The following is a 26,911-nucleotide window of genomic DNA, read 5'->3' on the forward strand; positions in this document are numbered from 1 at the left end:
CTCTCTTTGTAAAACTCTACTTACAAGCAGCAGGATTCATCGATACCGAACTTTCAAAAGTGTTCTTAGTCAGAACTGGCTAGTGGTCTGTTCTGCCGTGTCAGATGCTGCTCTGTTACACTTATTTCACAGCCGCCCACAGAAAATTCTCATTTTATGCTGACATGCAAAATATTTGGCTCATCTTTCTCACGTTGTGCTGCCTTAGGGCATTCCACGAACTTCTTGAGAAGACCGTGTAGAGATATTTCAGCAGATCGGAGGAGCTCAAGGAGAGAGGCTGGTTCTGCATTTGTATCCTCAGAGGGCTGTACATGTTGGTACCTATGTCTCTAAGAGCGGAATTCAAAATGATGCTTTCTGTGTATGCCTCAAAAGTGATAAATAAATACTCATGAATACTTATGCTAAAGCATAAGCCAAAACGTTGTGTTAAATCATAGGGAAAGCATGGTTGTATGCTGTCTCTGCAGTACAGAAACCCTCTGGTTCTGGCTGCAGTGTCTCCTGAGTTCCAGGAGCTGCACTCAGTAGTGCCTATATTCCACGCTTGACAAGCCTTGAGGGACAAGCTTGTCATCTAATAGCAGGTTATCTTCTGCACCCACAGTTGGACCCTATCTCAGTCTTGCATAAGGTACCCTGCAAAGTAACACTCTTTCAGAAGAGACTGAATGGCACAGAGAACCTTATTGCTCCTCTGGAACGCACTGCACGCTAATAGAAGAAAATGTATTATCCCTGAGATGCTGAAAGTTCAGGACTTCTCTGCAAAAATTAGGAGGCACACTGTACACGGCTTCTTCAGAATAATTTCTGCAGCAGCTTGACTCGTGCTGAAGTTTGGGATAGAAGAGTCTCTGCAGAAGTGTCAGAGTGACGGTTTCATGCATGTGCTGTCATGGTGAGCTGTGGTTTGTGCAGCTGTTTTGCTCAGAGGGCGGAGGGACGTAGGAGCGGCTGGAACTGTAACTTGCAGAGGCACCGATGACCTTTGAGCGCTTCTTCCCTCTTGCTGCAATGCAAATGTGAAGATTGCTTTTTCAGGTGTTTTGGCGCTCATGCCCTGTAATTTCGGTTATTTACCTTTAGCTAATAGCTAACTTTACTTTACTGCAGACCGGATAAACCGCAGGGACGAAGGTCTTATCACGATATCAGATTCCTCGGATGAAGAATCACCTTCACTGGAAACGCCAGCAGAGCAGCAGCATGAGGAAGATGATGATGACGTAGTCATCTTGGCAGAGGTAATTTTTCATTCTTGTACTTGCCCTGCCTTATTCATGGCCTTTCCAGCCAACTCCTGTGCAAATATCTGATGCATTCCTTTGAGAGTCTTGTCCGGTTACAGTAATTTACTTAGGATATCTGAAATGAAACTTGAAATGATGGCATTTTGCTGGCTTTAAGTGTTTAATTTTGAGCACAGGAGGTGAGAACTAGGCTGTTAAACTGCATTGTATTTCAAGTTCTATTTAACGAAGATTGTAGTTTCCATAAAGTTATTTATCTAAATCCAAAAAGGTGGAGTGCTTTGTAAGAAGATTTGTGTTCCTCAGAAGGCGGGTTTTCAAAACATGCCTTGTTTAACCCTCTATTCTTTATATTCTTCTGTGCTATTTGGATTTTGGGGCTGTCGCAGGCCCTTACGTTTTTGCAGTTTTACAAAGCCAGCCCGCCTGATAAATCTCTTTCCACTGGCTCAGGCAGTCACACAGAGGAAGGCCAAAGGCTTTAGCTATATTAAGAATATATTTTACTTTTCTGTTAAATTAACCAGAGGCATTGAGAAAATGGTTTGCGAAGCTGACCTTTCTGTTTCTCAGTTGAAAATAATAGCAGAGAATATTCAGACTCTGGCGTACAGTGGTCTGTCTGCTGGAGGCAAAAACAAGGCCAGAGATTAATGTTTTGAGCTTTGATTCCTGCTTGTTTGTTTAAATTAGTGAGAAGGCCAATGTGCCATCAGTTAGTTCTTCCTTCCCAGAATGTTTTGCTGGAGAGGAAGTGGGTACCAAGGTGAGCTTAGGAAACTATTTCACTCTGAAAGTCCTGTGCATCCTCAGTTCTGCCAAATGTTCTCTTAGTACGTAGAGACAGACTGAGGATGGAGTTCAGTGAAACAAAGATACATGGGTGGCAGTTTTATGGCTTATTAAGCACTTTGCTAAACAGACTTTTTGTCTGTTTCCCGTCAGAAATTTGATTAGATGCAAAAGATCATCTGGAGCAAGGATTCTGACATGCAGACCAGAACTCCTCCTAACTTGTCTGTCTTCTTTTTAGAACCCAAAGCATCAGCAGCTTCTGCGTCCCAATGTCATCAGACCTGCTGCTCAATGGCAGGGTGCAAATGCTGTGGGAGAAGGAGGATCTAAAAGCACTGTCAAGCCCTCGAGGAGCATGTATCAGCAAGATAAGAGCTCAACTCTGTGGTGCCAGGGAGACCGGTATAACCTTACGGGGGAGAGCAGTGCTGGACCAAGCAGGGGTGAGAATATGAACTTTGCCTTGCAGCAGCCTGGGCTATCTGAGCTTAATGGCCCCAGGTTTGAATTTACAAGTAAGCAGGAGCCTGGCCCAGCAATAAAGACAAATCCACAGCCTGTTGTTAACAGAGACACCGTTAGTCTGGAGAAAGCAGACCTTCCACCACAACAGGAGGAAAAGGTGGAAGCCCAGGGATGTCAAGGAGAGGACTTGGAGCCAGAGCAAAACCTCAGAGGAACAGCTGCTGCAGCTACCACAGAGCAGGAGATCCAGGAGAACAGCCAGCTGGATCACCCCTACTTCCAGCCGCTGGAAGGTGAACCCCACTCTGTCGTCAGTGGTCGTGCTCCTCAGCAAGGGCAGCCTGAAGCAGATCTGGGATCTTTGAGGGCATTTGGAGAGGAGGCTCCTGGGCCAGCCTTTCCCCGACCTGACCCGCAGCAGGATGGGATTCCAGGTCCTGCTTCGCCCCAGCCAGCACATCCACCAGAAGAAACGGGTCAGCCGGCAGCGATAGACAATGAGCAGCCGGGTCCAGCGTTCCTGGCACAGGGCTTTCAGGAACTTGGCTCTAGTAACGTGCCAGAACAAGGAGCTGCTGGGCAGGACCAAGAACTCATTGCGCTGCTCATCAGAGAGACAGTAAGTATTCCCAGGGCTTGTTTGCCTTCTGTGTGCGTGTTATTTTCAGACAGGTTTTTCAAGGTGCGTAGTGTTTTGTGTGCTCAAAGCACAGCCCTGTCGACTTCAGCTGCAAATCCTCTTTGTTTTGGCTGAACCTCAGGTATGCACCAGGTGAGGAGCTGCAGTGAACTGTCTTGGAAAACTCTTGTTTGGGAGACTAAGCCCAGCACTGTGGCAGAAGTGGTAAGAGGATGCAGATCTTGAGGGCACCTGTTTGCTTTGGGATCAGCTCTTGGCCAGAGAGATTAAGCAGAATTGATTGCAGGGTCTCGAGGGCACAGTGAGGTGCTATACCATGGATCTCTTCACTTAAAGGCTACTTAATACCCTCTCAGTAGAGCTGGTTTAGGGATGGATCTAGAATTTGATGCCTTATGGAATACGTTTTTGCAAACAAGTGTATTTTACTGCATCTGTATTGTGTACCACCCCCCCACCCTCTTAGTCTTCTCTTCACATCCCAGATCTGATTCAATTTGGGAAAACTGCGGTTCAGGAAAATACTCTTTAAGAAGCAGTCCAACAAAAAATTCAATTATTTCCAAGTAAGACCTTGTTGATCAGTGAGTTGCTTTGAGATGGGCGAGTAGATACTTTTGCATTGTCAGGGTTGCTTGACAACCATGACCAGTCCAGTCTTGCAAAGCAAAATATGATATGGTGCAATTGATGGTGATACCTGTACAGAAACCCCAACGAGAAAGCAGCAAAGGATGCCCTTTGCTACGTGGCTAATGCTGGGAGAGCTTGCCTGGAAATGCCAGTGAAGGTTCATTGTCTGTTCTGGTCTCACTGCTAGTGTGTATGCGTGCTTTGGGTGGGTATGTGTATTGGGATTTTTTTCCTTTTGCTTTGGAATGTTGTGTTTCAGCACATGATCTGGAACTCCATCTTCTGTCTGAAGGTAAATATTAGCTTTTCTTGTGTTGTAGATCATACCTACCTGCCTCTCCTCTTTCCAGCCTGAATCACTCGTTAAGCCATTCGCATCACTGCCCATACTCTTCCTGGGAGAAAGAGCTGTTAGCAATCACCCTGTGGAGGAAAAGAATGCAGCTTGCAGTATCCAGGCTGGGTGGATATAAATGGTCTCTTGAAATCTACTTTGGCCCTTGTATCAGGAAAATGCTAGATAATTACCTGCAAATCTCTGGTTTTGGTGCTGTTGCTATGTTGTGCTACACAACTACTCCAATATCTATGTCACCTTTAGTGTTTCCTACTACAGGAAGCAAGATTCCCAGATGTGGAGAAGGAATATATTGAAGAGCTAATCAGCCTCAAGAACTGCTATGACTTAAATGTGTAAGTACAGAGCTCAGAGCTGGGTGTATCACGCAGCAGTCTGGCTGCAGTCACATTTGCATTTCCCCACCTGCTAACGATGCTGTTCTAGAGCATGTCCAGGCTGGGAGTCAGCACCACATTGGTAGTGCCAAAGAGCAGAGAATTTTTTTTTCCTTCTAGTAGAGCTTTTCTTAAATCCTCTTTAATTCTGATGTTGTGCTGTAGCTTCTCTGCTTTTAAGATCATTTGCTTATTTAAAGATATTACATATAATTTCCTCTTAACTATTTCTGAGGTTCTTAGAAAGGGCAAGTAGCAGGATTAAGGTGTTGAGACGACTTACACAGCATGAAGGTGGGTTGGTGAGTTTTCTGTTGAAGAAAATATTTTCCTACCTCTTCATTTCACTGACTTTCAGCTCTTTCCAGGTAAAGCTGACACTGTTTTGGACTCCTGTGTCATGATGTTGGCGTTTATCCCCTTAATCAAGTAGCCGGGGTACTGTTTGCATTCTCTCATATTGCCTTTTGCAGATAGAATAGAACAAGCACGTTTAAGGGCTGGTAGGGTCGATTCTAGATATCAGTTGAGGGGTTGATTTTTGGTCCAAGTGAGCAGAAGTATGAGCCAAGAAGGGAAATGAAAGGAGTGGGACAAACAGTGTGAGGGCTGTTACTTTCCCAATTGAGTTAGCAGCTCCAGAATACCTGAGTGTTCGTCATGCTGGATATCTCTGGGACTGATGTTAGAAGCAAAAATTTTTTTAAAAGTCATTAACCTTTCTGATAACTTGCATCAGCTCCCTACCCTCTTGGGTAAAGCTTGCACAGCTGAAGAGTGAGGGATTGTGGGTGTTGGCACCAGCAGCACAGACGAGAGTGGTTTGAAGTAAATTTCTTGTGACTCGTCTGGTGCAGGGTGGCCTCTCTCTCTGCAGCTGTCACTGCCATCACATATTGAAACTAGTTGTTATGTGATACAAGAATGAAGAATAGGTGTTGGTTGCCAGGGTATTCACTTTATCTTGTATGAATCTGATGGCTTTTCCAGTTAACTAGGGCACTAATTAAGCAGCATTTAAGTGTGTGAGGCTTAGAATTAGTTATTAGACCATAAATAAGTTAACTGGCAAGGAACTAAGGATGATCCCATCCACTGGGCGTAAATTTCCTATTCTGCTGCCTTTGCCTGTGTTGTGAGTTATGTCTCCATAGTAGGGCTGCTTGGTTAGAAGCTTCTTTCTTGTCATTTGAAAATCCTTTCCCTGCAGTGGTGGCACGGTCAGCAGGAGAAAAGCTTTTGGGTGCCCGCACCACGTACTTCACAGAATCACAGAATGTTAGGGATTGGGAGGGACCTCGAAAGATCATCTAGTCCAATCCCCCTGCCAGAGCAGGAACACCTAGGTGAGGTTACACAGGAAGGCGTCCAGGCGGGTTTTGAATGTCTCCAGAGAAGGAGAATCCACAACCTCCCTGGGCAGCCTGTTCCAGTGTTCCGTCACCCTCACTGAGAAGAAGTTTCTTCTCACATTTAAGTGGAACCTCTTGTGTTCCAGCTTGAACCCATTACCCCTTGTCTTACTGTTGGTTGTCACCGAGAAGAGCCTGGCTCCATCCTCGTGACACCCACCCTTTATATATTTATAAACATTGATGAGGTCACCCCTCAGTCTCCTCTTCTCCAAGCTAAAGAGACCCAGCTCCTCAGCCTTTCCTCATAAGGGAGATGCTCCACTCCCTTCATCATCTTTGTGGCCCTGCGCTGGACTCTCTCCAGCAGTTCCCTGTCCTTCTGGAACTGAGGGGCCCAGAACTGGACACAATATTCCAGATGAGGTCTCACCAGGGCAGAGTAGAGGGGAAGGTGCACCTTGGTGTGGATGGTTGTGTTGGGAGAGTAGAAGACGCTCCTGAGGGCGATTAGGCCATTGAAGTTGGGCATCTGGCCACAAGACCCTCTCACGGGTTGTATGTGAAAACTCGGTATTGTGTCCTGCAGGGATTTAGCGAAGCCTGATAGAATTCAATCCCAGTATTGACTTCTATCAGTATTAATGTGTTCCTTCCCTTTTTGCTCCTGAAATCTCTTCTCTCCCATTGTGTGCCACAGACACAGGGAGCTGAAAAGGTGCTTACAGGCTTCCCTGGAGGCCATCTACAGTGTCTGCTCAGCGGTGCGTTACCTTCTCACTGGATGATAAAGATTTCTCCATATTTTTATTCCTTTAACCAAACTATCTTTTGAGTTGTCACTGCGTCTTTTGTACGAGAACAAATGGGTCAAAGCGCTGGTCAGCCTCGCTGGCGGGGTCTCTTTGATCTCCATGGTGTGTCAAGCTGAATCAGGCTTGAAATATAGTAAATAAGGGTGGCTGGGTTTGGGTAAGGATGAGGCTTTTAACTGTCTCTGTGTCCTGCGGTGCAGATATTAATGAACAGGGCTGCAAGGGTGCGTGTGGTGCACGCTGGGACCCGCTTAACTAATTGTCAGACGTTGAAGGTGAACGTCTCCGAAAATCCCAAGCATTGAAATGGCAACCTGCGGAATAGTTCAAATGTATTCTGACTGTGCCCCAGCTGAAACCCTCCCCTTCGAGCTGCAGTGATTTGAGCTCCTTGAAGTTTGTTTTGTTGGATTAAAACAGGGGGGGGTTAGGTTTTTTGTTGTTGTTTTTGTTTTTTTACAAAAGGGATAGGGGTGCATGGGGGCTGGAAGCTATTAAATGCTCAGTGCCGAGAGATATTTTGTTGTTTTCCGAAATGATCTTAAAACTTTTGAACTGATGTGAAAGATAAGATGCGGGAGCTCCTCTTAGCAGGGTATCATCTATTCAGCTTTTGTGTGCAGAAGCATTCACGCTCAGTCAAAAGCTTCTGGCTCAATATGTCATTACCTGATTAAACAAAAAGAAATGCCGCTGCTTTGAATGTGAAAGCAGGGCTAAAGTAATCATGCCTTGATAGTGGATTAATGCTTCAAGCCAGTTCAGATTTCTTAATTAGGGACTGATTTCTGACATTAGGAATGTAAATTAGCTGCAATTATGTCTTTGCTGCAATCTAGGACCTTCTCATTCAAACAGTTTTACAAATGTTAATTGCTTGTCCGGGCTCCTTTCGGAAGGATATTATTCTACAGCTGGGGAAACTGAGGAACAGCTTCTGTTACGTGACCCAGGCAGCTCAGCTGGTTAGTGATGGTTCAGAATAAGCCGGAACAGTCTGATTCCGATGCAGCCTACAGCAAGATGCAGCTTGCAGCAAGCTTCTCTTGCAGAACGGCTTCCAAAGGATTTGCGGATCTCCAGCAATGGGCTATTCTGAAGCTACTTGCTAGAGTCTTTTCTAAGCTGAAATACTCATTTAAGCTAAATTTACCTGAAAAAGTTATGGTTTGATTGGAATAGGACCTCAGGTATGCTGCATTTACAGGCTAGTATGTGTTTTTTCAGCAATTTTTCTCACTAGACCAGCTTCTAGTGGGAGTTGGACGCTGCTGGTGTGATTTCAAGGTTTATTACAATGAAACCTGTGTTCAGACTATATATTGTATTTAACCACAGTTTAAACATGTTTCTGTCTCTGCTCTAACGTGAAAGTAGATCAAGACTGGAGCCTTTAATTCAAATTTGAATCTATAATCTTCTGTTGAGGAAGACATCAACCTTTCACAGGTTTCGTAGGGGTTTATATGCTTTTTTTTCCATAAATGCATTTGTATTAGCCACAGTAGATGACAGCTAGGTTTCAATTAATGCTGCTAACGTTATGGCTGTTGTTTCTTGTACGGTCTTCCTAATGTTAACTCCAGAGTAGCAGAACCTTAACTGTTAGTCGTGCAGGATTTGACATGTGTTCAAAGGAGGTACCACCTTACATGGTTTTTCATTCTTCACTTAATTCTCAGTCATGTACTTGCAGTTTGCTCTGGTCCAGGACCTCCCTTGGTTCTTACAGGGGCTTGCCTTCCCACTTGTAATTATAGAATACTAAAAACTGGACAAGTGAGAAATGAACCTGAGCTCCCAAACCCTGAAGTAACTATATTTATCTTTTCAGACTTTGCAACTATCTTCTGGAAAATCCAGATTACCCAAAGAAGGAAGGCAGAATGGTTTTAAATCCCAGCAGCAGCCTGCTTGCCAGCCAAGATGAGACAAAGGCAAGTGAGAGTATCCTCATCTACAGCATGTCTCTCATCCAGTCTGTTCAACCCGAGTGGACCTCAGGATGTCTGGTTCTGTTAGTGCGTCTTGGAGTGCCTGGTTGAGCCAGACTTTCATAGGAGGCCTCTGGGTGCATTTAAAACTGTGTTAAATAGCAACAGTTAGCTGCTTGGAAGGTGACTTCCAAGTCTTTCCTGTTTTGCTGTTGCGTAGCTGCACCGTGTCTGGTCTTTTGCCTTCAGCGAGACCCTCTGCCCTGCCTGCCTGTCAGCTGCCCCCTCTGAAATGTTCATTTTGATAATTGATACAGGAATCGCATGGTCATTCAGTCACTTGAAGTAGATATGGCCCTCAGGTCTCTCTTGTGTGGCCCTTAGGCATTGCCTTTCAGCCTCCTAACTGCAAATCTTCCTACAGCTTCTTGGTTTAATTTTTTTTTATATCCATTTGGCAAAAAAAAAATCTCTGAGCCGCTTTGTGTATGTTGAACTAGCTGTGTGTGGCCTGAGAGGGAGGAAAGTTGAATACCTCCTTCTACTCTTGGAAGCATCTCTCAACCTCAAGCCAATAAAGTTTTTCACCCTTTATAGTATCTTCTCTTCGCTGTCTCGTGCAGCCACGCACGATGGTTTGAACGTTGTGTTGTGGGTTCTGCAGCGCAGGGCAGGTGACCCGCACAAGTGCAGGCACTGGTTGGCTTTGCACCCAGCTGTGCTCTGAGCTGACGGTTAGATACACGCTCAGAACTAGGTGCTGTGTAACCTGAATTTTGGGTGGTGTTTCAGAAGGTCCCGGTCACTGAAAGAGTGGTTTGGGCTGTTCTTGTGTGTATTTATAGCAACCTCTTTTAATATCTTGCATTTTCTCCTTAGGTGCCTAAAGTGGACTACTTTGACTTCTCCAAACTTGCCCCACTTGATCAGCGGTGCTTTATCCAGGCAGCTGACCTCCTCATGGCAGATTTCAAAATGCTGAGCAGCCAAGACATCAAGTGGGCGCTACATGAGCTCAAGGGACACTATGCAATCACACGAAAGGTTCTCTGGCTCAAGTCTGTTTTCTTTCTTAGGGTTATCTCCTGTGTCTGTGGAGAGCAGTGTGATGGCTTTAGCCTTTCTGTGCCATCTGCTAGTGTGTGATTATACTTTTTTAATATATTCTTCCTTTTAAGTAGTATTGATCCATTTAGTAGAGACTTGCAAAATTTATTAGCCAGACAGAACACTGCAGGAAGTTTTTACTCTAACAAGGAGAACAGGGGACACACGAGCTAGTTGATGGTAGGCGATGCATTAAGCTGAGAAGTGTTCCTGTATGTTGTTGCTGAAGTGTGGTATAATTGCCAATAAATCCCAGACACTTAGCTAAATCTTAAAAATATTTAACTGCTGGTATTAGTTAACTGACTGCATGTAATTGAAGAGAAGCCAAAGTCTCACTGTCGTGTTTCTTCTTGTTATGACTTGTAGAATGAGTCCCGTATTCCTCGTAAGAGTGCAAAGACACTTGTTTTAGGTATTAACAAACTGAATGTAAATGTGGCTTCAAGCTTTTGAATTGGATCTACCTCTCTGATATGCTCCTCTTGCTTGAGCTTCTTTCTCTGCTATTCCAGGACTTAACTAAAACAAAACCTCCTTGTCCCTTCACTTGCTTGTTTGAGCACTGGATATTTGAGCTCCATTTTTTTTATTAAATAAAAAGCCAGACTCAACAACAAAGAGCCAAACCAACTCTGCATCAGAATGGACACAAGTTGTATTAGAGTTAATAGCTGAGGTGTAGTGATTAAACTGTTTTGTTTTTATGGAATGATTGCTTTGTGAGTACATAAAGCAGCAAGGTGAGCAAAGGAAAGAGGTGTACTTGCCTCTATATGGGGTGTTTGGCTTTCTGGTTTTGGATCAGTCTTATGCACATGTTTGTACTGTGCTTTGATTTGAAGTATGTGCTTCTGCTTTCTTCCAGGAACAGACACGATTTAAGTCTGTATGTTGTTTTCTAGACCTTTTCAGATGCTATCAAAAAATGGCAGGAGCTGTCTCCTGAAACCAGTGGGAAACGAAAAAGGCGGAAAGAAATGAATCAGTATTCATATATAGACTTCAAATTTGAGCAAGGTAAACACCAAGCTGTATGCATTGTGCCCTCCGTGTTGTTATTGTAAGCAGAGCTGGCTTGTGGCAGAAAAGTACTATTATTGAAAAGGGTTGTGGTCCCAAAACAGTGATGTTTCTGTTGCTGTCTGGTGTCTGTTTTGGAGATATTCTTCATTAGTACCTCTGCATTCTGTTCGAGATGCTGAAGTTATGCAGCTGGTGCTGTGCAGAGGAAGGAGGATTGGAGCTTTGTTCTGGCTGCTCCATCCCATGTCATTTACATCTAACTCTGCTTTAGGGGATGTGAAAATTGAGAAGCGCATGTTCTTCCTGGAGAATAAGAGGCGTCACTGGAGGTCCTATGACAAGCTCTCTCTTCTCCCACCAGTGCTACTGGAGCAGGAATTCTATGAACAGAAAGTTAAAGAGATGGCAGAGGTGAGTGGTAGGAGCTGCTTTGATCTTGTGGTGCAAACAACTTCAGCTACGGTAGAGGTCTTGCCCTAAACATGGAGATCTGCCTTTTTGAGAAATTAAAGTTGAACAAAATATTGAATAATTGACTCTCTTCCCCTTTACTACCTGTTAACGTGTATGACTTTTCCCAAGTAACTCATTTTTGAAGGGAAAAAAACAAGCTTGGAGTTTCATATATACTCAAATACATAGCCACTACTTTTGCAAACACTGTTCTGGACCTTTTTTGCTACAAAGTTGGAAAAGCTTTACTAATTATTTCCTCTAATTGTTAGCAAGCTTCTCTGCTGCTTTAGGGCTTGTAATTGCGGCTCAGTGCTGGTGGTGAGTAACGACCAGGCCCAAGGCAGTCTGTCCACTCCCTCCGCCTCCCACAAGCTGGTGGTCCTGTCTCTGGAACGTCTTGTCCCGTGCCAAGGACCACGTGTTTCGCAGCAGAACCCTGCAACACCTACTGCTGTGTTGTCTTCTGCTTGTCGTCTGAGGCAAGACTGAATTCACAGCTCTACGCCTACAGTCTTTTCTAAAGTAGCTTCTTAAAGGCCCCTGTCTCTTGGACAGATGGATGGTGTCTCCTTTTAAACACAAAGTGAATGTTCTTTGGGGCTTTCTCTGGAAGGGCCTGTTGGGTGAGATCGTCTCTGCCCATGGAAAGCTGAACCAGCAGCCCTCCATAATACAGAATTTGGTTCTTTGTTCTTGTTATCTTTGCTTTTCCCTTCTGTTTTAGCTGAATCATAAATGGCTTAATGGATTGGAAGGATGGGCTGAGTGATGCTGTAAGCAGACAGTGAGGCTTTTATAGTGGTTTGTGAGTCCTGAGATAATGTAAAAGAGTGGAGAGGCTGGAAAATTGCTTTATCTATTCTGTAAATACAGATGCACATGTCTCTCTTACAGCATGCAGACTTTCTCCTTGCTCTGCAGATGAATGAGGAGCAGTATCAGAAGGTCAGTATCTATAATGTAGTCCCTTGAGTTCAGCTTGTGCATAGACACTGTTTTGCGCTTACTACTTCAGACTCTTTCGGCTTTTGGAACGGAGCTTTTCTGAAGCTGCATTTGCACTGTGCAGCTTTTGCTGAGCTGGCAAAACCTGCGTAGAGTGACTGGCTTTTAGAAAAGGTAGACAAGAGCTGAGTCCAGCAGTATTGATGCGCATAATGATCTGTAGTAATTCAGTCAGCTGCTGCTTGTATCTTTACTGGCCAGAACAAACATTGCAATAGAATAGGACCAGGTTTGCTCTTGCTGCGACCATCATGGCTGTTGTTGGAGCTCTGCCAGTGGAAAGGCATTCCTCATTTGTAGAAAGGACTCTTTAAAAACCTGAAGATCAGATCTTTTGCTTTAAACAAAGAGAGGAAAGTTAGATCAGTTCAGCAGCCATGGGTTACCTTTTCATTCTCAATGCCCATTTTTCTCCAAACGTTGGAGAAGATGTTGGACCTTTGAAGAAGTGGATGTACTTACTGTTTAATAGTGACAAGCTTTTCCACCCCTGCAGAGAAGAGCCTAAGAGAAGGTCTCTCCAGGCAGGTGGGTAAATGTTCCTTTAAAGGGCAACAGATCTGAAGCTTGGCTTTCCCCACATGAATGGTTTGTATTCTCTGCTGCTTCCCTGCAACTGCAGTTTCCAAAACCCAAAATGCTTCTCTGCCTGTGAACTAAGAATTATTTAAACACCATGTGTTCTGTAGCTTTTTAGAACCTGCCAAGCAGGACATGCAGGTATTAAGTTACTTAAAACTGAGTTTCTCGTTGGTCTTAGTGAGTTTTGACCACCAAATAGGATATCTGATGGAATGGTATATATCTGTTGTTCTTTTTTAGAATAAATGCTGGCGTTGTTTATGGCTTGCGGTTGTATGTGCCTGTATGTTGCTATAGTTATCAATGCTTTGATGGTGATGGTGCTAATACCTCTGTTTATGGCTGCAGGATGGTCAGATGATAGAATGTCGCTGTTGTTATGGGGAGTTTGCGTTTGAAGAGCTAACTCAGTGTGCAGATGGTCACTTGTTCTGCAAGGAGTGCCTGATTAAATATGCTCAGGAGGCAGTCTTTGGCTCTGGGAAGGTAAGAGTTTCCCAACTGGACAAGCGGAAAGTGGGTCAGTTGTTCTTGGGAGGTCACATTGTGGTTTGTGGAGTGGTGTTGCTTAAATCAGATGTAACTGCACTTCCAAGGAAATATTTGAATGGACTTGCGTCCTGAAATCCAACAAGTTAGTCTCCCCACCAAGTGAAGCCAACAGCTTCAAAATGGGATATTAGCTGAACAGGATTTCAGTTTTGCCAACCTCTGTCTTTTGTGCTTCATGCCTAACAACTTGGATGATTAGGAAGACTTTCTACAGCATTCATAGTAACAACAATAACTTGAACTCGTCTGGTTTTTATTTTCTGCTTAATAAACCAATGGTATCTGCACGGAGAACACACTCTGACCTCTGACTTGCCCAGTCTCCTCCTAGCTAAGGGTGTTTGTCCTTCATAAATGTGATCCCAACTTAATTCGAGGATTGGTTCCTCTATGATACTACTAACCTTCTTAGTTGACAGTTTATCTTCCAATTATCCTGGCACTTTGCTGAGCTATAAATGAGGAATTGCTCTGCTCTGAGGTCTACATGCTCCTTTGCCTCGAGCTGTGGTGATCAAACTGTGGGATACTTTTGTACTCTGGGATCTATATTTCATGTAAACATAAACTGTCAGCTGTATTTTATATTACCATATTGACAAGAATACAACATGCTGTTTGTGAACAGAGACCACAGAGTGATAACAGGCAGCTCTGCAATCTTGGAGTGAGTGGACTGTGATCCCAGCTGTCAACAGCACCTTCATGCCTAGGGTTTGTTTGAGGCCTGATCTGTTTAAATTGTCTTGTTCTTGCCATAGCAAACCCATTCTCTGGCAGTCATCTGCTGACTTTGGCTCTATTCTCTCTAGGGCAAGGCTTTGCACTGGTTTATTTGGAATTGTTCTGAGTACTAAGTCTTGCTTTTTGCTAGTGCTGTACTGAACCTGAGCTCTCTCCTTCCAACCCTAGTCGGAGCTCAGCTGCATGGAAGGCAGTTGCACATGTTCATTCCCCACCAGCGAGCTGGAGAAGGTGCTTCCAGAGAACATCCTCTGTAAATACTATGAGCGGAAAGCTGAGGAGGAGGTGGCTGCTGCCTGTGCAGATGAGCTTGTCAGGTACGTGTCCATCTGAGGGTGCGGACTGCACTTACTGTTGTAAAAAATTGTTCTCTGAAACTCTAAATGTGTGCTGACTATGAGACACAGAGCTTTCAAAGAGCTATGTTATAAATTCAGGCTTCTGCCTTCCCGGGTCTGTTTTTATTCAGGTTGGTCTGCCTCTGACTAGGAGCAGATTAAAATTCAATAGACTTGTCTCCCCCAAGACTTGCTTGCCAGCTCTGTGCTGATCCTCTAAATTACATGGTCAAAAGCAGTGCTGAGCATATAATATTTCGATTGCAAACAGGGAAGTGATTGAAGAAATATGAGCAAAAAGGCAGTAGTCAGCACATCCTGGTGGCAGGCGTTTGGTTGGCAGCCTTATTAACTACCACATAGCTGTTTGACTAAATCCGCTTTCAGCAAAGATATGTTTGATACTCTGCATTAATGGCATCTTATTTGGGGCTGCAGGTGTCCATTCTGTAACTTCCCAGCTCTACTGGACAACGATGTGGAGCGGTTCAGCTGCCCAAATCCCCGCTGCAGAAAGGTAACTGGGGGCTATTTGCCATTTGGTCTCTTCTGAAGTGTTGGGCAGGAGAGCTGGGAGGACAACTCACACTCTCCTAGCAGGTGAATTAATATCTAACGTGGCTGGATGGGGGCAGCGGCCAAAGTATTTGTGGCATCCTGCTGATGTTCTTATAAAATTGTGTGGCTGGTAAGGACACTGTTGATAAAAGAGAACACCAGTGTATATATTCCTTTCTTTCCTTGGAAGATGTTGGCTAAAAAAGGCTTCTAGATGCCTTAGCTTGCTGTCTTGTATATACAGAAATGTTTTAAGTGAAAAGGGAACTGGGTGTTTAAAAGACATAAAACCAAATTGTGATTCTTTATCTAATGAAACTTCTGAAACAACCTTACGTGCTATCCCTAAGAGAATTGGCATCTGCATTTTTCTTTTATGCTGTCACCTGAATACAGATTCAGTTTGAAGTGACAAAAAACCTGTTTGAAGAGCCCACTGAAATGTGGCCAAAGGGCAGAAGATCTTTGTGCTTCTCTCAAAGTTTGCTAATAGCCATAGTGGGAGAATCACCAGGCGCAGTGGGGGACAGGGTGGGGAAATCTTGCTGCTGCTCCTGCACCATCTGTTCTAGGGAAAAATAGAAGCATAGAAACGTGTTTCCCAGTCTCCTGAATGTTTGCAGAACCCCATTTATATCTGGTACTAGTGAGCAGAGACCAGTACGGTATCAGTGTTTAGCACTGAATCTATGAGGCATCTTGTGTAACTTCAGCCACAACAGTGAATTCTTGTGCAATAGGCAGTGAACTGCCCCTCTCCCAGCAGAGATTTCTGCTAATCACTGAAATTCCTCTTGAGTGCATTAATTTTATGCTTGTAGCTGCCGTAGCTTTAGGTTCTCATATTGACATGATAACTGCCATTTGCCTGTGTTGAGAAAGTAATAGGAAGTCAAATTCTGTTGTCTGGAAAAATTGAAGTTGCCAGCAGTGAACTTTGCATTCTGTAGTGAAAATTGAACTTACTGGAGGGGCAAAGCTGCTTATGAAAGAAGCATGATTCCATTTTAGATATCTAATCTGCAGATAACATTTTGTTATAATAACATCCACCTCTAGCATTTGGGAAAGAAATGTGATTGTGATGGATCATCCAAGTGTCGTGCACAAGGAGGTTTGCTGGTCACTAGGTGGCAATGTTGATTCACGTGTAAATTTTTTTTTTCCAAAAAACGAGTTGTTTTCAAAATGTACATGTGTCAGCACCACAGAACAAAATTCAGGCTTCAAGAACATGAATGCTTCAATGTGCAAAATGAATTGAAGTAGCTTTTTTTTTTTTGTAAAATGTATAATGCGGCACAGTAACTGTGGTAAGAAGAGTCAGTGCTGAAATGTCCCTTTCCTTCTGGTTTGCTGTTTCATTTCCTTCCTAGCATACTGCCTGTCCCCCCCCGCCCTGGGCTTGCAGCATTCCAGTGGGCTGGATTTCTGGTTTCCTGGACAGCTTGTGTTGATTCATTAGCTGAAAATCTGCTGAGTAGCTTTGTGCTCTTCTTAGAAGTCTTGAACGACTTCAGGATTTGAAGCCGAGGGTGAGGAATTCGGATAGCAGGATGTGGTGTTTCACAGCAGCAACTGCAGTGATTCTTCATCTTCCCGCTATCTCGCCTCTCTCCAGAATGAAGGATTTTGGTTAATGCTCTTGCTTGCAGGAAACTCTTGCCCTTAGGGAGGAAAGGGCTTATCTGGGGAACTCTGCAGAGGTTGGAGAGGATGCGTTGGCTTTGCTAGTGGTGCCTCTGGCAGGCTCCATGCTGGTGATGACTGATCCTTGGAAGGAGTCCCTCCCGGGTTGGAAGAACCGTACTTGCACAGCTGAACCTAAAGCGAGGGGAAGCGTGGAAAGGGAAAGGTCAAAATGTGCCTCTCCTGAAACCTCCGTGCTTCTCAATAGTGGGGAGAGGAGGACCCAGATGGTGGACCTCTTGTGTTTCTGTGCTCCATCACCTGGATCTTTTGTCTCGCTTTGAGAGTTCATGTTGATACTCTCAGGCTTTCCTTTAAATCTTGCAGAGAGGTTGATTGATCATTTAGGCCAGCTCTGGATGAGTTGTAAAGTGATGGGAACCAGCTGGAAACCTTCATTTTGGCTGTATGTATGTGTGTGTTGGGCTCAATAATAAGAGTTGTAGCCATAGCCAGGTCACTCTTGTGCATCTCACCTGTGGTTCAAGTCATTTGCACCTTGCAGGGACCAAAACATGACTAATTGTAACCCCAGCAATGGGCAGAGCTGCCAGTCCGTAAGGACATGAGTCTGCACCATCTGCCAGGGCCACTGTGGTTCCAGCTGCCTGGTGTCAACTTTGGCTCCTAGTTTGGTGGCCGGGGCTTGAATCTTACTGTCACAAACTGCAGGGTGGAGAAAAAGCTTAATTAGCTAAGGAAAAATGTTTCCCAAGGCACCCTATAAATGCATTCTCCTTTGTGTGTGTGCGCGGTCAGAACTGGTGGTGGGGGAGATGCAGCTTTTGCTCAGACCTGTCTGAGTTTTGGGGTGTTGCTCTATAACGGGTCACTGACCGCACATGGGGCCAGGCGTCCCCTGACAGGAGGGTCTGCCAGCCCTCTTGGTCACCCTCCATCTTATTCTGCACAGAGATCCTTGTGTGGAAGCAGCTCTTGAATTTCTCATCTCTAATGATGTGTGTTTCTCCTCCCTGTACTTTGACCCAGCAAACCAAAGCTGGCAATTCTGGTAAAACCAGGCAAGGCACATGTTGCTCGTTGACTTGTGCAGCGCTGGGAAGCGAGTTTGCACTTCTGCGCATTGGGGGAAGTGCTGTTTCCCACCAGAAAAGGAACTCCGTGTCCTTTCTGCTCTGCCTTCCTCCTCCCAAGACCCCATATTGTTGGTGAAGACAAGGCTTTTGTTCCTGCCCTGCTTGCTGCTGTCCCCAGCGCCGTGTTGCAGGTGGCGGGGGAGATGGTCTGTCCCCTCTTTGCAGTCTCAGCACAAAGCACTGCGGGGCTTTCAGCCAGCATGAAGAGATGGGGAGGTAAAAGCTGCTGTTGCCATGGAAATGATGCATGCACAGAGCAGCACTGTCCCTCGGTGCACAAAACCCTCTGCACGCATTTCATACCCAGGCCACATTGCAGGGGCTTGCATTTCCAAGAGTTTTTCCTTTAAAAACTCCTTCGTGTAGCTTAATTTTTTTTTCTTTACTTAATTGCACCGAGTTGATGTCTGCCTCGGTGCAGGCTGGACACCGAGAGGCAGCAGCGTGTGGTTGCATGGTGCTAAATTGCATCGTCCTCAAACCGGGGAGCTGCCCCTCTCGCTCAGGGTCCTTAGCGCATCCCATTAATTGACGCTGTGTGTAGGGAAGGGGTTTGCCTGCAGGGCATCTGAACTGTCACGCTGGAAAAATCCGTCTGACACGGGCACATCAATGCTCATAAAGTCTCCTCTCTCTTGCTTTTTCATATTCAGGTTAGGCTCTCTGGCCACAGCAATCCTTGTGTGTACTTCTTATTTGCAGGACTAAGACGTGGTGTTTTAGGGGACTTGTTTTTAAGCTGCTAGAATGTTTCAGGATTGATTTCAAGGTGCTGGCTAGGAATGGATGCACCCAGCTGCTTTTAAGCTTCATGTTTCTGTTGAAAGCGAGGCAGGTTTAAGCTCGTACAGAGTTCTGCCCAGCAAGCCGTGCCTGAACACGGCATCTCTTAGCGGGGTGCTAATGCTGCATCCCCAACCGATGTTAATAAGTGTAAGTCGCGTTGTACGATTTGCAGCAACTTTGACGCGAGTGACCTTGTTGAAATAAATAGTTGTGTGATCAACAAGACCTGAAGCTACAGAAGCGGCTGAGGGGCGTACTGCAATGCTGCGATCTCCATACCTGGTGTGGTGATGAGGCACGGAGCTGTTCGTGCTTCGGAGGGATGTAGTGAGGCAGCCCTGGCCACCTATGATCCAGTTGCAAGCGTTTTATAGGGCGTGAGGGGAAATGTTTGTGTAATCGAGTCCCCAGCAGCAGGGGATGTGTTGGGGATGACATTGGCTTCCAAGGATGTCATCCAACACATACCACAGGGCGCATTGTTTGTCCGAGAGGCTGCCCGGAGCTGCCCTTCCGACACCAGTGTGCTATGGTTTTAGGTTTAAACTATATCAAGATTTGTGACTGGCAGGATGTGTGTGCAACATGGGGGGGGGGGAAAAAATTGTTCTGGCTGGAGAAATTGAGCTTGTCCGAAATGCCTTAGAGTAGGATGTGCATATGGAGAATTACTTAATTCTCCCTGTTTTGCAACATGTTTTCCCAGCTGTTGAAGTCTGCTGTCTCATTCAGCTTCCTGACAGCAGTGCAAACATTTTGAAGGTCCCATGGCCCTGTCTCATTCTCTGTTTAGCCGTTTTTATTGCTGTTCTCTGTGTGCTTTTTCTTGGGCGTATTTATTTGGATTTGATTGTTACTTAGAGCTTAGCCCCACGGCTTTAGTGGAGAGCAGAGCCAAAGGTGGCACTCAGGCCAGACCCCTGTAACTTCTTTCTAATGGCAGTGACCTCAGGGCCCAACTCCCAGTTTTAAATTCCCGTCCTCTTGTGTCTGTGTGAATGTGGCTGAGCAGAATTTTTTAGGATGGGGAAGAAAGGGAAATGCAGTATGGGGGACCTTGCTACTTGTGTTACTGCGGGGGCTTGGAAATGGAGCACTTGTGCCTGTGTACGCTTTTGTCCTGAGGTCTCTGTCCTGCTTGTCTGAGCTGACAGAACAGTCTAAGCCACCTTTTCACGACTCTGCCATCTTCTTCCTTTGCGCTGCATCCCTGAAACCTCCTGCTCCAGAGCTTTCAGCTCTCTCCTCCAGCTCGGTGCCTTCGCTGCACCCTTTTTAAACGAGCGGTACGCATGGGAACACGCTCCGCTCTGTTACTGCCAAAACCACAACAAATGGCAAGTTTCCGTCTGTCATCTCGGCTCTGAGGCACTCCGCGGCCGGGCAGGCGATTTTCATTTTTCTTCCATAAAAGGACATTGAAACTCGTCGGCAGCCACGGCGCTCGGTGCCGCGGGCAAGGCGATGCTATCGCCGGGAGCGCCGCTGATTTCCATATCTCTCCTCAAAGGGATGGGCAGGAGGGAGGGACCAAGGCCAAAGGTGGGGTTGAGGTGATTGTAGGCGGCAGATAACACCCCGGTAGGTTTTATTGCCAAGTCCTAAAGGAAGGTAGATAACAGGAGGGTGCTCCTGGTACAACAAAGCCTTAAGCGTACAGTTCCGTGTAGGAAGAGGATGCGCATGCTAAACCACGTGGTGCATCCCGTCGAGGAGCGCAGGGTCAAAGTTGCATGGGGAGTGCTGAGAGTCGGGAGATCTGCTCGTCCCCGGCTTTCTGCTGGGCAAGATACTGATCTTTTGGAGGGGGCTGCAAGGGGATAAAGGGAAAAGCCACATGCCATGGGCTCTCCTTGCTTCCCTGGAAGCGGGGCGGTCCATGCCTACAGTTTGCTCCCTGGCTGAGAAGGAGCATCCAGCAAAGCCAGGGGCCAGGAATGATTTGTGTCCCCGGGTAAATCCCATAGCTTGCTCTTTGGTGTATGCTTGGGCTGGGCTGGGAGCAGCTACAAGAATCGACTGGTACCAGCGGTAACTTGCTCCTAAATGCCCCTTTCCAAAGAGGGGGCACGATGATCAGCCCAAAATTGCTCCTTGCCTTGTCTGTGTACCTGCCAATCTTCCTCAGGACATGTAGGAAGGGGCTGTAGAAGCTCCAAGAATACCTCACCTGGAAAGAGAGTAGGAGCAGGCTGGGTTCACTGCTGTGGTGGGGTGGAGAGATTCCATCAGGAGCTCAGGTGCTGCTGCTTTTACAAGGTCAAGTCTATTTATGCAGTGGTATGTGGAAATGCTCCACTTGATAAATGAGTCTGACAGAGGAGGAGAGGGTGAAGCCCAGCCTGGAAATGGACCTGAGGAAAGAGGTCAATTTAAATAGGGTATCTGTCTCTTAGAGGGGAAAAAAAAAAAGCTGCTGAAAGCAAGAACTCAGACTAGTCCCTTTAAAAATAGACTGTGTTAAGTCAGTGCAATTTCAAGCAACAAAGCTTACTCCTGTGCTTGCTTTCTGCCTTATATAGCAATATCCATTCAGTGAAAAAGGCAATTCTCCCACTGTTTACTGACCAGTGAATACCTCTTTGTCAGGTCCATAAGAGGTAGCAGTGCTATCTTCCCTTTGTAGCTGTGTCCTTTGCCGAGGAAAGGCCCAGAGGTAATAAACTGAGCACAACTTCACGTGGGGATGGAAACTTGAGCTTTGGCAGTCACGTCCCACCTTCCCTCCCGGGGCACAGCCTGCAACTGTTTGGGCAAAGGAGCTGCCGAGAGCAGCTGCAAACCTGTGGTGCTCAGTGCAGATGTGTGATGTCTTTGGAGATAAGCCGGGGCAAGTCCCTGGAGCGCTCCCATAGCCAAACCGGACCCTGAAGGCTGTAGTTGTGCTGAGGGTTGAGCAGAGGCTGAGCTGGGCTTTGCTTTTTATCCTAGATCCCTTTGAATGAGGCAGGGAGGAGTGGTGTTCTTCTGTTTCATGCAAGGAACAAAAGGAGGGGTAACATAACATAAAATAATGTGATCACCCTAATATCAGGGAGAAACCCTAAGCCTCTGTATGGACCAGAGTGCTCACGCTGCCTGATTTGTTTCAGTTTAAAGCAGTGAGGTAACTTAACCTCTGTCACTTGTCTGTCCTCACAGCAGGTAGCGATGCCACCGAGCTGCCCTGGCACCGCTGTGGTTGTTCGGTACCTTCGTGGCACCAGGGACCAATTTAAGGTTAAAACTCTGCCTGGTGCTACTTGTATTTGCAGAGCATCAGAGCAGGGTTACCATTTTGCTGCTGCGGTGGAAATGGAGGTTGGAGAGGATGGAAAAAGGCTGTTCCCAAGCTAAATTAAAAACGTCGTTCTGACCTTAGTCAAGAAGCTACGTCTTCTCTCTCTCTTGCCTCCCCCTCACATTCCTGTCATAGTAATCACTGATCTCTAACCTCAGCTTCATCTGCCACAGCTAACCACTTTAAAAATGCACTTAAAAAACCCCAGATCTCTGCATACACCTCATCTTGCTGTTACCTTAGCACTCCTGGGGCAGTGTTATCTTTGGAGGGGATGTGAGTCAGCAGTGGAGGGTTCGAATACTTTGGTGTCAGGGCAGCTGATGACTGTCTGCTGCTTTGGGCCAGAGCACCGAGATGGCCTAACCTGGTGTGTGTAGCACAAGGAGGTGTTTTTGCTTCTCCTTTCTGTTTGCACATAAACAGATTTCAGCAGATGACACAGTCAGCAGACTTCCTGAGCTAATACAAGGCTGGTGCAGACGATGTCCATTTTGGAGACTGTCAGTAGAATTTGTTTCCTAATTTGGTCACAGTGTGCTCAGGGCTGGCCTGCTTTCCTTTGTCTTTTTTTTTTTTTCTTTTTAAAAACACTCATCCTTTTATATCATTGTCGCGGGGGGAAGCTGTTTGCATCGGAGAACCTCCAGCTCCTCTCACTTCCTCACTGCAGAGGAAGTGATACTTGAAATGTCTCTTTAAAAAAGCAATGCAGTTTAAGCTGATCTTTTTCCAATCTTTTTTTTCTACCTTTGCCACTCTTTTTGTGAGCTCATCTGGATGAGCCTGCTGGACTTTTATCCATTCTGGGTCATCATCTGAGCCCTTCACGCTGGAAGACTTTGGAATCCTTCTCTTAAGTGACAGAGGAAGCTATGCTGCAGTTAAATAATAATGTTGATAAGCTGATATATTGGAATATATACTGCAAGAGGGAGAGGTGTGTGTGATTTCAGCTAATAGAAAGAGCATATGTTTCTTTTTTGTTCATACATCACCCCCAACAAGATGCCTGGTACCATGTGGAAGCTGTAAATGCCAAACACCAGGAGAGAAATAGTGTGGCTGGTCAACTTTACTAAATGACCTTTAAAAGTTAGCTCATGTGTATTGCAAATCTTCAAGAAAACTAGGGAGCACCAACCCCTTTAGGAGTTGCCTGCTTTTCAGTGTTGGACCAGAGTCAGCCCCAAACAAGCTGCAATCCTGGCCTGCAGGAGGCAGTTTTAGCCCTTCCACTGTCAATGCAAGTTTTCATTAAGCAGTAGGAACAGCTGAGGAATCAACACCAAACCTGTAGGTTCCTTTTTTTCTTTTATTTCTGTGCTGGACTTAGCAGGAAAAGGAGTGGCAGGGGGAGAAGTTTCAAAGCAATGTAGTCAAGGATGCAGCTCTGGTAGCTGTATTCAGTTATTATGTGGTGGTGAAGCTGTTGAAGGAGCTGCAATCTGTGTTGGAGAAGACTCCCTAGCCTTGGAAGCACAAGGAGATGCTGGGTTACGTCCTCAAATCCCGCACTATTTTAGGTCCAGAGTACATGTCATAAACAGCAGAGCCTCGGGTTAAGGTGCACCAGGAGCAGCTTGGGCGTTAAAGGTTTGGCTGCAGATGGGCAGGTCCGGGCTGATCTCTGTGGAAGTTTCTCCGGAGAGGTGAGACTTCAGCGTGCGTCATGTGTCGGATGCCAGGTTACCGTTGACCTCTGAAACATGAGTAATGGAGAAACGGGAACACGAAGTGGTGAGGCAGCAGGTTCAGAGGGGGAGAGAGGAGGTGAAACAGAAGTTTTCTTCTAATATAGTGAAGATCACCTCTGTGTGTCATTCTTATTTGCATAGTATCTTCTAATTAGCTGTGACTGACTCACCCACCACTTCCACCTGAAAGGAACAATATGTTTTGAAGTGTATGGCTTATAATCTCAGTAGGCCAGTGTTTCTTCTCCTCCTCCTCCTCCTCCCTGTCCCCTTCCAGTGTCCCCCAAAATGCATTCCCTTATTGCTTTTAACCTTCAAGCCTCTCTTCTTCTGCTCTCTCTCTGTTACTACTCTTGCATTATTAATGGGGCTGTAGCAATCCAGCTAGAACACTGACATTACTAATTACTGCTTGTAGCAGAGGAATGAGGAGCAAGATAAAAACTGGGTCAGGAAATGTTGCCATCATAAAATGATAGCATCAGAAGTGGGGAGCAGAACTCTTTGTACGAGCGGGTTTGCATTGGAAACAGGCTCCTTCACCCGGTATCGCACCTGCGCACATTCACCATGCGTGTTCTCCTTGCTTATTTGCTGCATGCAGATGGGAAAACCGTCTCGCACACACAGAAAGGTTAATGGACCTGTAATTTCCAGGAGCGGAGGGATGGAGTGATATGTTGTGTTCTGCCTGATAGCTTTTCAAGCATCACAAAATTCATGTGCTCTTCATTGCTGGCACTGTAGTACGAAGCCCCTTCCCCTGTTGGTGTCAAAAGCTGAGGAAGCATAAGTGCCTGCGTTTATTTTTGCATTCGGTGAGAGCCTGTCACGCTCGATGTGTTCAGATTGTCCTTGGTTGTATCAAGGGCATCCTCTAGCAGCAAACAGCTCTCCGTGCTCTGTGTGAGAGAATATGTCTGCTATGAAATCAGAACGAGAACGTTATTTGGGGGATGCGGCAATTAACCTGTGAATCCTGGGCTGCTGTAAGCGTAAGGAATTGTCTGGCTCTCCTGCTTTTGGTTAACGGAGCTCAATTGGGCAGAACACCCACTTGGGAACCTGGCATCCCTTGGAGGCCTTGCCTGAACAGCCGTGCTGTCGTGTTAACTTGCTCCTTGAGAGAGGAGCAAGTGTGAAAAGGGAAGTGTCATTTACTGCAAAACATATCGACTCTTATGGTAAGTGGTGGTTAGAGAAAGTAATCTCTTTAAACACCTGCTCTTTTCTTTGAAATAGTTAAAACAGCTAAAATACATAGGTCACAAAATACAATAAAACACAAACACAAAACTCATCAGTGTGTGCTGGCAGAAGTCTGAAGTCTCCCAAAAAGATGCTTTAAAAGAAAAAAGACGAACTGAAGTAATCTCCGCCAGAGGTATAAATTTTCTCACTATTGATGAGGGGATAAGAGAGTGTCTCTGAGGGAGATGGTGGGCTCCAGGGGACAGACAATCATTCTGCGATTCTGTGACTCCTTAGGAGTCTCTTAGACACAGGGGAAGGGACTGTGTGTTTCTTCCCTGTCCTTGTTACTGGTCCCAGTATGTGTGACCAGTGCGTGCATCAGCTGGGTGACCCTCCTTTGGGTGAATACGGGGAAGCATCAAAGCGCTTTGTGCTCAGTCCCTGCTAGGTGGTCGTGCACCCAGATAAACCAGTACCATGCTTCATTTATATTCTCGACAAAGCCATGAGGCCAGCACACGAGCAGCACAATTCCCTCACAAGTCAGACGGGAACGTGCACCAAGCAAGCTGGATATTTAGACTGGGCAGGCTTGACAATATCCCCTTTCAAAGATTATCCTTTAAACTGTCCCAGTCGCACAGCGCCGTTGGCACCGGCCTGAGCGTTTTGTAGGGATGAACAGTATTTAAAAGAGAGGCTGGCTACTCTAATCTCTTCTCCGTGGGCTGAAAAAATCAATCATGCCGTAGCTAGCCAACTTTATTTCTCTAACTGGTCATTGTAAGTGTAGGGCTCTTAAATCCTGACTCATATTTTATCTGTGGTGTTGGTGGGGCTGCCTGTAATCTTGAAATGAGCCCAAAGCAGAGCTTTGCTGGTGCAGCTTAGGGTGTTTGAGGGAAAGCAGACATTCCCATTAAATGGGAGTTGATAAAGACACTAATTTCTACCACCTATTTAATAAAGCCATTGTGGAGCTTGAGAGGGCTGAAGTTTATGAGCCCAGTGTTCTTTTTTTTTTTTTAAAGGCAAGTACTGATTTGCCTTTAAAACTGTGCATTGTCAGTAAAGCAAATGCTTTATCTGTCCAAAACTTCATGTGCACATATTTAATTTAAAGGCAACAGGGTTAATGAAGCTTTGAGTGCATAAGGCCTCATTCCCTGAATTTAATTTTAATTGCTCCAGAGATTGAGATTCCCAGCTGTGGTTATCCCCTAACGTGTGAATTAAGGAACTGGAAAGGGACAATTTGAGTTGTCTCACTCTGTGCCAGCTTCTTCCTCTTCCACTGATTTTTTTCATCTCTTTGGTTGAAAGAGAATTAGGCAAAAAATGCTTTTTAAGTCAGTTCTTCAGCTTTGCGGTGGAATTGGCAAAACCGTGCGCTGCTGACACCTTGGACACTGGGAGTGAGGTGAAAAACAGGGAGCGTTTGTGCAGATCGTGTCACTTATCCCTGACGTATTACAGAAGATTGAGAGCAAATATGGGTTTTATTCTCTTCCCAGTACCTGCCATCGTATTCTGCATCCGTGAGGTTGGATTGACCGAATTGCCAAACCAGCCTTCGTTAGCATGCTGTTTTAGGGGGAGTGAAAGTGTTTTGGGAGTGGATTTCTTGCTCTTTTTTTTTTTAACAGGGGTATCTGAATTGTGGTTTTAGCGCCTAAGACCTCTGTGAGAATCGAGGTCTTTTTGTGGTCCTCTGATGTTAACTGTTGCGTGAGCTCCTAGTCCAAGCTTTACAAAGCTCTGTAAAAGGGCAAAAATGTAAAATGCAGCAAATCCATGTACCAGTGAAATGATAGTGATGGAAATAGCTGATCGTGTTCCTGACTTCATTATAATAAAAACTTACGAGCCTTGCTGAATGTCCCCATATGTGGCATGCTCTATCTCCATTTGTGACAGATGCTGTCAAATATTCCAAGGCCACTGTATGTTTTTATGTCTCCTGATGGGCTTGTTAGCAACTGCAGCCTTGACTAGAAGGTTAATAGAAAAGAAAGCTTCCAGCAGCAACAGAAGCCATCAGGGGTTAATTTAACGCACATCTAACAGTGGGGACAATAGGAGCAACGAGTGTTTTAGGGTTTTGCCATTTGGAGGTCTTGGCTGTCAAAAATCCTGGGGAAAATATGTAGTAGCATCCCCTTGATCTGGTGGAGA

The 26,911-nt window shown here is 45.5% G+C and overlaps 1 protein-coding gene across 2 annotated transcripts in view; it reads left to right on the forward strand.

Moving 5' to 3' along the window:
• Positions 1-26,911, forward strand: part of RNF216 (ring finger protein 216) — a 79,862-nt gene that overhangs the window by 15,315 nt on the left and 37,636 nt on the right. For both annotated transcript variants that reach the window (XM_065645073.1, XM_065645074.1), the window contains exons 3-13: positions 1,120-1,250; positions 2,290-3,135; positions 4,406-4,482; positions 8,526-8,628; positions 9,505-9,669; positions 10,638-10,752; positions 11,030-11,169; positions 12,109-12,159; positions 13,150-13,287; positions 14,266-14,414; positions 14,874-14,952. In XM_065645073.1, coding sequence (XP_065501145.1) covers positions 1,120-1,250; positions 2,290-3,135; positions 4,406-4,482; positions 8,526-8,628; positions 9,505-9,669; positions 10,638-10,752; positions 11,030-11,169; positions 12,109-12,159; positions 13,150-13,287; positions 14,266-14,414; positions 14,874-14,952 — 1,994 coding nt within the window. The remainder of the gene's footprint in view (positions 1-1,119; positions 1,251-2,289; positions 3,136-4,405; positions 4,483-8,525; positions 8,629-9,504; positions 9,670-10,637; positions 10,753-11,029; positions 11,170-12,108; positions 12,160-13,149; positions 13,288-14,265; positions 14,415-14,873; positions 14,953-26,911) is intronic.

The sequence above is a fragment of the Caloenas nicobarica genome, chromosome 14 (assembly GCF_036013445.1).
Source record: "Caloenas nicobarica isolate bCalNic1 chromosome 14, bCalNic1.hap1, whole genome shotgun sequence".
NCBI lineage: Eukaryota > Metazoa > Chordata > Aves > Columbiformes > Columbidae > Caloenas > Caloenas nicobarica.